The following is a 12,903-nucleotide window of genomic DNA, read 5'->3' as shown; positions in this document are numbered from 1 at the left end:
CCTGGCGCGGCCTCATCCACAAGGGCTGTCAAGCTTACGAAGCAAGGCGCATTGCTGAAACACAACGTAAGCCCGAGCTGCGCAAGTCCAGAGCCACCAGCGTAACGACTGCAGCGCCTACACATGTCTGCCCAACATGTGCCAGGACATTCCGTGCCCGAATTGGCCTGACCAGTCACCTTCGGACACACCGCATCCAGTCTCAAAGTGAATAATGGTGTCGAGGTCTTCATCGATGACGATGGACGAACCACACAATGATATATGATCTCTGCTGTGAAAGTTAAAAACAGCAGGCATATTTCCCCAGTCTTGATAGTTCCTTCTACTTCCTATTGCTGTCAGACCTTATTTTTTCTTATTTTCAAAATCCGTTTGTCACTGTCAAAGTTTGTTTCATTTCTCTCGTTGCCCGTGACAAGGTGGTGTTGAGCCTCATTCTTGAACTACTGCAATAGGCAACAGCATTGCAGTTCTCCCACAATACTGTTGGGCAGAAAGTTCCAGAAAAAGGTCATTCACACTTTCACAGATACTTGAGATTAAGCAGTCCACCTCGTATTGGATAGAGTTAAAGTTCTTGAAAATTGTTTGGAGCTGCATTCATCCAGGCAAATGAAGAGATTTCGTCATCCCTCAAACACCCATTAAACCTGTGCCTAACAGGAGGGGCGTCAAGAAGCAAGTCACTCACCAAAGAATGCCAGGCATCTTGCGGTGCAATGAGTTAGGCCACAGCCTCGCAGCAACAAAAATCTGTGTTCAATCTTGTTGTGTACTATCAGTGTGGAGTCTGCAAACTCTCCTGTGACTTTGCGAGTCTGTTCAAAGTGTTTCCTTCCACTATCCAAAGAAATGCCTGCTGGCAGTTTAATTTGCACCTGTAAGTAAGCCCAAATGTGTCAATTACTGTTAGAATATAGGAAATGGATTGATGTAAGGTTAGTGCAAATGAATTGTAGATGATCACTACAGACTTGGTGAGTCCAGCAGCCTCTTTCAGTGCTCTGTCTCTCTAGGTCTCTAGGATGTCTGACCTGTTTCTGTAGCTATAGCATTTATGTGGTTATTTCAATGAAGTTTAATGTGAGGTTGGGGCTGAGGGGGAAATGGGTCAGCCATGATGAAATGGTGGAGCAGACTTGATGGGCCAAAGGGCCTAATTCTGCTCCCATGTTTTATGGTCTTATGGACAGGTCCTAATTTGCATATCCTGTGGAATAGAATCACATGGGAATGAATGTTCTCACAATTTTGCTTCTAAAAAAATTGTGAGAACATTCACTCCCATGTGATTCTATTCCACAGTCGTCTTCACCTCCAATTCATATTAAGAATGACTGCTTGTGCCACAGTTTTCCTCTCTTTTAACCGATATTGATTCATTTTAAGCTGAGTTTTAACCGGTATAAGCTCACCTAGACTGGTTGATGCCATTGCCAAGTAATTTGCACCAAGTGCTTTCTGAATTCTTTGGTACAAACAAGCAGCAACAGGGAAGGATATTTGTACACATCAGTTACTGCACTTGTTTTGGTGAATTATCATAATTAACCATCCTAAAATTCCAAACATGAAATAAGCTTTCTTATTAATTTCTACTACCATTGAAAAATGAAACCTATCAACATTCTCTGGACAAAATGTATACATTGGACTAGATTCAACTCTTCTCTTAAAGCTAAGTACGTTGTTCATTGTTTTCTGCATTCAACATGGGGAAAAAACACACCCTAGTGATGTTGCTTCAAGGAATCTGTTACTCTTTCCAGTGCTTTAACATTCAAAGGGATTACTTATATTTCGATGACTTCTGTAACTCATGAATTTTCTGTGATTTTCACCCTGTTTTAGCAATTCAACAGTTTCAGTGATCTGAAGCAGATGGTAGTCTGGTTTTGAACTTCATTCCTTAAAAATTCACTTCGACTGAAGTTTTAGACGGTTCATTGTTACCAACAGGAGATGAATTTCTAGCCAACAACCTTTTCAGAATTGATGTGCAATCTTGCATCATTGTAGAAGCCACAAAAAAAATGCTGATCTAAACAGGCACTTTCTTAGAAACATTGACTGAGTCCGGTGCTTGACAGCTGATATATTCATTACTTATGAATAACTTCATACATTTTGATGTCTTTCGCCACCGAGAGAAAAATGTAATGGAAATAATGAAGCGAAGTACAATGTGATACAGAGAGCTTTGGCCAATACAGTCTTCATTCTTTAGACAACGATTCCCCAGGTATTTACTTTTACTGTGGTGGCAGAGTGTTTTAAAGCTCCAAAGCCTTCTTTGACAGTGAAATATATTGCATACATTATACAGTCAGAGATAACAGAAGTCACAGCAGTCTTACTCCATGTTACAGCAGAAACATTAACTAAATATAAAGCAGCACACCAAGTGAATCAATGACATAGATTTTCCACGAGGAGAACATCTGAAATGATTTGTTTTTCTTTTGATGAAACTACATTCCTATTTTAAAATTATTAATTATTTCACCTGATTTGTGTTCTTCATTTTCCAGGTAACTTTTAAAGCAACAAAATACTCTGTCTCCCCAGATCTCAGATTTGTTCTTCTTGCATATGATGTCAAGCAGGTAGGACCAGGTTTAAGTGCTTAATGTAGAAGCATTGAAATAGTTGTCTCTAATGTACCTTGTTTACTGATGTCATACACGTACTGTGTAAGATAAAAATATCAGAACACGCAGGACGTTCCCGGCTATTGCTTTGTCTGATTATTTAGGTTATTGTCATGAAAATGAGGATACAAATACTTAATGGATTTTTACAATGCAAATTTAGCTTGTTCATTCCTGCCGCTGAAATGAAGGTTTGCAACAGCTCAAAATCTGCTTTTGTGTTTGTTCTGCGTAAATCCTAACAGAGAAAGGAGATGAAGAAATGTAATGGCTGTACACTTTAACAGGAACAATGTCAGTGTTGGTGTTACTTGGTAGTTTCTCCATTGGTTTAGAAGGAATTTAAAGAGCCTCTCTAATAATCTAGTTTGTTATTTTTACCTTTTGTTTAGCGCTACTATTTGAAACATTTTGAAGAGCTTCTCTAATAACCTAGTTTGATTTTTTTTACCTTTTTACATAGTGGTACTGTTGGTTGCAGGAAATCCAGAGCAATACACACAAATTGCTAGAGGAAATAAGCAGGTCAGACAGCATCTATGGAAATTATTAAACAGTCAACATTTCAGGCTGAGACCCTTCTTCAGGACTGAAAAGGAAGGGGGGAAATGCCAAAATAAAGAAGTGGGGGGGGGCGGGGAAGGAGGATAGCTAGAAGGTGATAGGTGAATCCAGGTGGGGAGGAAACATAAAGGACTGGAGATGAAGGAACTGAAGAGGAGAGGCGAATGGAGTGGAGTTAGGGGAAAGGGAAAGAGGAGGGAACCCAAGGAGAGGTGATAAACAGGTGAAAAGAGGTAAGAGGCCAGAGTGAGGAACAGAGGAAGAGGGAGGTAGAGGGAAAAAAAATTACTGAAAGGAGAAACAATACTCATTCCATCAAGTTGGTGTCCTTAGTTTAAATTGCCTTAAACATTCCTGTGCATTCCATAAATGATGACTGATCTTGTTCTTTTGCCTGTTCTGAGCTCTGCTTGGAAATGAAAAATATTAGCATCATAGAGGGTAACAAAATAACAAGATTAAGGAAAATCTCAAATTATTTTATATGTATGTCAAGAGTAAGTGTGCAATCTCAAAAAGTCTGTTCTTTTTCATTTTCTCGACAGCCTCTGTAGGCAACAAACTATTGCCAGACATGATAATATTATTAAGTTCCAGGCAGTTATATTTTCTGTGGAAAACTCTGAATGTCACCATTTCAGGACCATGAAGAGACAAAGGGTGTAGACAAAGGATCTGTGTGTTGAGCCAGAGGACTTATACCAGGATTTAATTGTATTCTTCTCCTCTATATTTATTAACCAGAAAAACACTGAGTTTGCAGAATTCAGTGAGGGGGAGAGATTTTTTCGACTATTATTACTAAAAAAGAAGACATAGTAGATATCTTACTGGGCATAAAGGTGGATAAATCCCCTGGGCCTCATGAGATATGTACCAGGCCGATATTGGAGGCCAGGAAGGATACCACTGGAGACATAACAGAGATTTTTAAATTTTACAACAGGTGCGGTGTCAGGTGACGGTGCAGTCAATGAGGTACCTTTATAAAATGAAGCAGGGCAGGTGAGGGGCCGATGATAACCGACAGCAGTTAGCACAACGCTGTACAGTACTGGAGACTGGGGTTCAATTCCTGCCGCTCTCTGTAAGGAGTTTGTACGTTCTCCCTCTGACCATGTGACTGTTTTACTGTAATGAAGCAAATGTTTAGCAAACATTTACACTGAGTCATGTAAGTATAAATTTGGCCAAGTACTTTAAAGTTTGGCCAGAATGATAGGACTTTAAGAAGAAACATAGAAACATAGAAAACCTAGAGCACAATACAGGCCCTTTGGCCCACAAAGTTGTGCCGAACATGTCCCTACCTTAGAAATTACTAGGCTTACCCATAGCCCTCTATTTTTGTAAGCTCTATGTACCTATCCAAGATTCTCTTAAAAGATCCTATCGTATCCGCCACCACCACCATTTCCGGCAGCCCATTCCACGCACTCACCACTCTCTGAGTAAAAAACGTACCCCTGACATCTCCTCTGTACCTACTCCCCAGCACCTTAAACCTGTGTCCTCTTGAGGCAGCCAATTTAGCCCTGGGAAAAAGCCTCTGACTATCCACACGATCAATGCCTCTCATCATCTTATACACCTCTATCAGGTCACCTCTCATCCTCCGTCGCTCCAAGGAGAAAAGGCCAAGTTCATTCAACCTATTCTCAAAGGCATGCTCCCCAATCCAGGTAACATCCTTGTAAATCTCCTCTGCACCTGTTCTATGGTTTCCACATCCTTCCTGTAGTGAGGCAACCAGAACTGAGCACAATACTCCAAGTGGGGTCTGACCAGAGTTCTATATAGCTGCAACATTACCTCTTGGCTCCTAAATTCAATCCCACGATTGATGAAGGCCAATACACCGTATCCCTTCTTAACCACAGGGTCGACCTGCGCAGCTGCTTTGAGTGTCCTATGGACTTGGACCCCAAGATCCCTCTGATCCTCCACACTGCCAAGAGTCTTACCATTAATACTATACTCTGTCATCATATTTGACCTACCAAAATGAACCACTTCACACTATCTGGGTTGAACTCCATCTGCCACTTCTCAGCCCAGTTTTGCATCCTGTCAACGTCCCGCTGTAAACTCTGACAGTTCTCCACACTATCCACAACACCTCCAACCTTTGGTGTCATCAGCAAACTTACTAATCCATCCCTCCACATCCTCATCCAGGTCATTTATAAAAATCATGAGGAATAAGGGTCCCAGAACAGATCCCTGAGGCACACCACTGGTGACCGACCTCCATGCAGAGTATGACCCGTCTACAATCACGCTTTGCCTTCTGTGGGCAAGCCAGTTCTGGATCCACAAAGCAACGTCCCCTTGGATCCCATGCCTCCTTACTTTCTCAATAAGCCTTGCATGGGGTACCTTATCAAATGTCTTGCTGAAATCCATGTACACTACATCTACTGCTCTTCCTTCATCAATGTAACTTATTTACTTACTTACTGCCCATTACACCACTGGTGCTTAGGGCAGCAATGAAGGCCCTCTATCTCTATCTGTATAGAAGGATTCTTCATTGTTGTTTCTCAGACATCCCACCTCTCCCAGAAGTTCCGGGAGTCTCCCACATATCGATAGTGGCTTCCTGACGCCCGGAAATTATATACAATATCCCGGAAATCGATTTTTTTTGAGAAAGGGAAGGAGAGGGAGAGCGAGCATCCTGATTGGTCTCTCTTCGTGCTAAGAGTGGTCCCCAACCACCGGGCCATGAGGAAATAATCTGATTTGGCGATATGAAATGATATGAGTCAGCTGCACCTTTCCTCATTCCCTGTCACACCCACTGTTATTATTTGAACGCACACAAGGTCATTACACACGCGAGGTCATTACGCACGCATCATCCATGCCAGCACGGGAAGATCAACTCCTTGAGCTTGCAAATGACGGTGGGCTGAAAAGTATGTTTGACATAACATCTCTGGCTGCATTCTGGATCAAAGTCAAGGCTGAATATCCTGAGATAGCCACGGAAGCACTGAAAATGCTGCTTCCATTTCCACCCTATTGCTGCGAAGCGGAGTTTTCTGCAATGAATGCAAAGAAAACTAAATTGCAGAATAGACTGGACATAAGGAACCCCCTTCGAGTATCGCTGTCTCCCATCACCCCTCGATGGCACCGTCGTGTTGCAGGGAAACAAGCCCAGGGCTCCCACTGATTCAGCGATATTGGTGTGTTTCAATGATTTTATATGTTCATACGAGGAAAATATGCACTGTGTTTAATATCCAAACATTACTTATAATGTTATGATGCTATTGACTTATAATTGACATCACTATATTCACGTGGGGAAAATATGCGCTGTGTGTTTAATATTAAATTCATTAGATAAACCCTTTTAGAAACGAAATTGAGTGTATTAGCCACTTATAGTTGAATTATCACGTATATTCCGGTCGTGATTAACACACTCCCCCCCCACCCCCCGCCACCCCGGTCGGCCGGTCCGCAAGAATATTGTCAATATTGACCTGGTCCGCGGTGCAAAAAAGGATGGGGACTCCTGCTAAGTAGACCTATCAGTTTTCTCTGTGGGCAGGCTTTACAGTCGACCTCAAAAATAATGACAGTGTTGCTCACTGCACTGTTTGCAACAGTGACTTTTCTATTGCCCCTGGTGGGTTAAAATATAAACGACATGTTGAGGTGAGTTTAACAGGTGTCATTCATTCATTAGCATAGCTAACGTTGTTTAAACTAGCTGACTGACTGCTAAGGAGCTACCTCCCTGTAGACTTGCTTAAAGTTGTGATAGAATAAACATGATAATATAATATAAGCACATATTTTAATGTCACATTTTCTGCATATACCCAACTTGGTTTACAGATTAGACAAAATCACTAAACAAAGTATTACATACACCCTTGGAGGTCAACCAGTGGTGTGGGGGGGGGCGGGTAATATGGGGTTGCAGGGGGCAGGGGTGCTACCTCTCTGAAATGAGTTTTTGTAGGGTGGGATGACTGGTTTCTGTGTCAGTTGTTTATTGACCAGTTAGGATTGTTAGCCCTGAGCTGAACTCCCGATCCTGGACCACTCTTAGTCTGGCTTTTACCCTTTGACCTTTTTGGCATTGGTGACCCTACCAAGAGCCAAAGCAGAAAGCCTTGATTCCAGCCAACAGAGCTCTCCAGCGCAGTGAGGGATGCCAGCCTCCAAACCCTATGACAAGGTTGTGGTCCTCCTGCAGGCTTAAGAAGAAAATAAAGGGGAAACCTTAGGGATATTGAGGAAATAAATTTGAAAGCGCAAAGTCCTGATGGCTGAAACCACAGTTGCAAATGGTGGAACAGAATCAAGAAAGAATTTGTCCAAAATCATAACTGCTATGACAAGTTCAGTCCAGTGCAATAAGAGTAAACGTGAAGAGCATGTTTCTTTGTAAAATTGTTGCTTGTACTCTTAAGGAAATGAAAACAAAACAAAACCAACTATAGTTGCAAAGAATTTATATTTTAAGTTAACATACGTGCTGAACTTAAACATGTAGAATGAAGAATTATCTTTAATTCTGATATTGTTGTCTAATCTAGGCTGTGTATGATCATACCATTTCAATTAGTGTAATTGATACGTAACTTTCTTCTTGAGAGATTGTATTCCCTGGAAAAGATAGCTATTAAAGAACAAAGCTGACTAAGAGTGTTGGTAAAATCTAGGAATATTTTGATGAGGTGAAATCAAAAGTTTATTTCAACAGATTGGTGATTTAGTAATTGGAAGGCATATATTTAAAATCCCTTCTTAAAAAAGAAGCTCATAGAATAGTTAAATGCAGAACGTTCACAGGTATTACTTTATCAAGGCCAATGACTGGTAGAAGCAGAATCAATAATAGCTTTTGAACAAAATCACCAGTAAGAACTTGAAAATAATATGTAAAAGCTTTGATGGAATGATAGCATATTTAGCTATTTAATGTGAGGGTATTGGGTTCACCATCTACAAACCCCTGAACTCAGAAGAAGATTTTAACCTCTATCTGATAAGCAGCTATATTCACCCTCACTATTGTGAGGTTGTACTGTATAAAACTACTCTTCAAAGACCATCTTACCTCCCTGTCTGCTCGCTGCAATGAGGACTAGCAATCAATGCTCAGTATTGAGTGCTGGGCTCCCCCTCCCTGTGAAGGATGAAGGAGGAGATACTTCCAGCTAACAAAGTAGATTAAATACAGTTTATTTTACTTTAATGATTAGATTTAGATTTTTACATGTTTAGATTTAGATAACCTGTTCTTAACACACACTTGAAACTCACAGAGGACTTCTGATTTATAAAAGACATCAGAATTCCAAAAGAAACTACAAAGGATATCTAAACACAATTACAATTTTTACAAACTAAAAGAATGTACAATGAGTTACAGGCAAACGAGTCATTCATTGCAGAAACCGAAGGTTGAGGAATGGATTTTAGTTCTTTTTTTCTGTCACCCCATTTTCTCCTTGACGTTCCATACGATTCCTAATGCTTTCTAATCTTCATACAGTTTTGCTACTAGCTGACATTAATTCAGATAGCTTTGCTGGGTCAAAGTAATTCAAAGAGATGGTCTAAAAGCTTCTGGGAACAGAGAACCCAGATACCCAAAAACATGCTATCACCGACTACACAAATAACCCAACCATTGGTTGATCAACTATTCCTGTGAGTATGTTTGATGTGCTGTGACAAAATAAACCCAGTCCAGAACCTTGCTTGATCTCTATCACAATGGTGCAAATAACATAGCTGTGGCTTCTTGTTTTGATCGTTGCCTTATGTTTAGCTGCTGCAGACCAGAACATCTCATGGTCACTTCACTTTGTAAAACATCTCTTGAGCAGCCAGTCCCTGATGTGAAATTTACATTAGCAAGTGAAGACTGGTTCTTATTTGCAACAGGAATCTAAGCAAGGAATAGCAGTTAGAAGATTAATTTTGTCACAAATAACTCCGACTCTTTGGAAAGATGATGCTGTTGTGCTAGGAAACTGAGGGTAGTATAATCTTCTCAGGCCCTGGAAAGACCAAAATACCATAGGATCTGGGGAGTAGAGTTGGGCCATTTGGCCCATTGAGTCTGCTCCACCACTTAATTATGGCTGATCCTTTTTCTTCAATCCTCAACTCCACTCCCCGGCCTCTTCCCTGTAAACTTTGATGCCATGTCCAATCAAGAACCTATTAAGCTTGTTTTAAATATACCTAATGACCTGGCCTCCACAGCTACCTGAGATAATACATTTCATAAATTCATCACTCTCTGGCTAAAGAAATTCCTTTGCTTATCTGCTTTAAATGAATGCAGCTATTGCCTGAGTCTGTACCCTCTTGTCCTAGACTAGCCCACCATGGGAAACATCCTTTCCAGAGCTACTCTACTCTGTCTAGGCTTTTCAACCTTCAAAAGGTTTCAATGAGATTCCACCCCCCCCCCATCCTTCTAAGCTTCAGTGAGTACAGACCCAGAGCTATCAAACATTCTACTTACATTAACCCTTTCATTCCTGGAATCATCCTTGTGAACCTCCTCTGAACCCTCTCCAATGCCAGCACACCTTTCTTTAGATGAGGAGACCAAAACTGTTCAGAATACTCAAGGTGAGACCTCACCAGTGTCTTATAAAACCTTAGCATCACATCCTTGCTCTTGTATTCCAGACCTCTGAAATGAATGCCAACATTGCATTGCCTTCCTCACCACGACACTACCTGCAAATTAACCTTTAGGGTGTTCTGCACAAGGACTCCTAAGTCCCTATGAATCTAAGATTTTTGGATTTTCTCTTCATTTAGAAAATAGTCCACACATTTATTTCTACTACTAAAGTGCAAGACCATGCATTTTCTGACATTGTATTTCATTTGCCACTTTCTTGACAATTCTCCAAATCTGTCTAAGTCCTTCTGCAACCTTCCTGTTTCCTCAACACTACCTGGCCTTTCGCCATATTTGTATCATCTGCAAACTTAGCAGCAAAACCATCTATTCCATCACCTAAATCATTGATATACAGCACACGAAGAAACGGTCCCCACACCGACCCATGCAGAACATCACTAGTCACTCACAGTCAACCAGAAAAGGATCTTCTTATTTCCACTCACTGCCTCTTACCAATTAGTCAATGCTCTAACCATGACAGTAGCTTTCCTGTAACACCATGGGCTCTTAACTTGGTAAGCAGCCTCATGTGTGGCACCTTGTCAAAGGCCTTCTGAAAGTCCAAATATACAACATCCACTGCATCCCTTTTATCTATCCTACTTGTAATCTCCTCAAAGAATTCCAACAGGTTCGTCAGGCAGGATTTTCCCTGAAGGAAGCCATGCTGACTTTGTACCATCTTGTCCTGTGTCACCAAGTATTCCATCACCTCATCCTTAAAAATTGACTCCAACATCATCCCAACCACTGAGGGCAGGCTAACTGGTCTATAATTTCCTTTCTGCTGCCTTCCCCTATCCTATAATGTGGAGTGACATTTGCAGTGCTCTGGCACCGTGCCAGAGTCCAATGACTTTTGAAAGATCATTACTAATGCCACCGCAATCTCAACGCTACCTCTTTCAGAACCCTGAGGTGCAATTCATACGGTTCGGGTGAATTTATATATCTTTAGATCTTTCAGCTTTTTGAGCACCTTTTCCCTTGTGATAGTAATTGCACTCGCCTTGTTTCCCTCGCACCCTTCAACTTCTGGCACACAGCAAGTGTCTTCCACAGTGAGGACTGATGCAAAATACTCTCTTAGTTCATCTGCTGTCACCTTGTCTCCCGTTAAAATTGCTCCTGCCTCATTTTCTAGTGGTCCTATAACCACTCTCATCTCACTTTTATTTTTTACATATTTGATAAAGATTTTACTATCCACCTTGATGTTGTTTGCTAGCTTCCTTTCATATTTCATCTTTTTCCACCTAATGATTCTTTCAGTTGCTCTCTTTAGGTTTTTAAAAGCTTGCTAATCCTCTGTCTTCCCACTATTTTTTTGTGTAGCTCTATGCCGTCTCTTTTATTTTCGCATTAGCTTTGACTTCCCTTGTCAGCCACAGTTGTACTATTTTGCCATTTGAGTATGTCTTTGTTTTTGGAATTCATCTAACCTGCACCTTCCTCATTTTTCCCAGTAACTCAAGCCATTGCTGCTCTGCTGACATCCCTGCCAGAATCTCCTTCCAATTTACTTTGGCCAACTCCTCTCTCATACAACTGTAATTTCCTTTATTCCATTGAAATACTGCTACATCAGATTTTACTTTCTCCCTGTCAAATTTCAAGTTGAACTCAATCATACGTGATCAGTGCCTCCCAAGGGTTCTTTTACCTTAAGCTCCCTAATCACCTTTGCTTCATTTCATAACACCCAGTCCAGTATGGCTGATCCCCTAGTAGGCTCAATGACAAACTGCTCTAAAAAGCCATCTTGTAGGCATTCAACAAACTCATTCTCTTGAGATCCATTACCAACCTGATTTTCCAAATTGACCTGCATCTTGAATCTCCCATGACTACCATAACATTGCCATTTTGACAAGCCTTTTCTATTTCCTGTTGTAAACTGTGGTTCACATCCCAGCTGTTGGGAGGCCAATATATAATTGTCATCAGGGTCCTTTTACCCTTGCAGTTTCTATCTACAACCCACAAGGATTCAACATTTTCCAATCCTATGTCACATCTTTCTACTGATTTTATGCCATTCTTTACCAGCAGAGCCACACCACCCCCTCTCCCTACCTTCCTATCCCTCCAATACAACATGAAACCTTGGATATTCAGCTCCCAACTATAACCATTCTTCAGCCATGATTCAGTGATGGCCACAACATTATACCTGACAATCTTCAATAGTGCAACAAGATCATCCACCTTATTTCTTATACTACGTGCATTGAGGTAGAACACTTTGAGTACTGTATTTACTATCCTTTCTGATTCTGCATCCCTAATGCACTGGTGCTCACCCTACTGGCTGTGATGTTGTCCTGTCATCTGTCTGCCCTTCCTGACAGTCTGACTGTACACTATCTTTGCTTTTTTACCGTCTGTCCTATCTGAGTCCCTTCACTCTGGTTCCTACCCCCCTGTCAAATTAGTTTAATCCCTCCCCAACAGCTCTAACAAACTTGCCCGCTAGAATATTGGTCCCCCTCGAGTTCAGATGCAACCCGTCACTTTTGAGCAGGTCATACCTCCCCCAGAAGAGATCCCAATGATCCAAGAACCTGAAGCCCTGCCCCCTGCACCAACTTCTCAGCCACGCATTTATCTGCCAGATCATCCTGTTTCTACCCCCACTTGTGCATGGCACAGGCAGCAGTCCAGAAACTACTACCCTAGAAGTCCTGCTTCTCAGCTTTCTAACTAGTTCTCAAAATTCTCTTTTCAGGACCTCTTTGCTTTTCCTTCCTATGTCATTGGTACCAATATGTTCTAAGATATCTAGATGCTCTCCCTCCCTTTCCAAAATGCTGATCCAAGACGTCCCTGCAGATGAATATCCATCACATTAGAAGGTGTAGCACAGGAGAGATGGCCCATTGTGCTATAACAGCCTAAAATTAAATTGCCAATATGTACAGTAATACTACTCAAAGCCTTCCTTTTGAATTGAATGGTCCTAGAAGTCTTATGCTCTTCGATTTCTCCAAGAGCATTCTCAAA

General features: G+C 41.3%; 1 protein-coding gene across 2 annotated transcripts in view; it reads left to right on the top strand.

Annotated features, from left to right (window-relative positions):
* LOC134348689 (inactive dipeptidyl peptidase 10-like) overlaps positions 1-12,903 on the top strand; it is a 927,397-nt gene that overhangs the window by 486,667 nt on the left and 427,827 nt on the right. Inside the window, exon 5 of one of the 2 annotated variants that reach the window (XM_063052475.1) lies at positions 2,535-2,609. The exons of the other annotated variant lie outside the window; for it this stretch is intronic. Coding sequence (XP_062908545.1) covers positions 2,535-2,609 — 75 coding nt within the window. The remainder of the gene's footprint in view (positions 1-2,534; positions 2,610-12,903) is intronic. 2 annotated transcript variants of the gene reach the window in all.

The sequence above is a fragment of the Mobula hypostoma genome, chromosome 6 (assembly GCF_963921235.1).
Source record: "Mobula hypostoma chromosome 6, sMobHyp1.1, whole genome shotgun sequence".
Taxonomy (NCBI): Eukaryota; Metazoa; Chordata; class Chondrichthyes; order Myliobatiformes; family Myliobatidae; genus Mobula; species Mobula hypostoma.
Note: the sequence above shows the minus strand (reverse complement) of the source record. Positions and strands in the feature narration are given on the sequence as shown.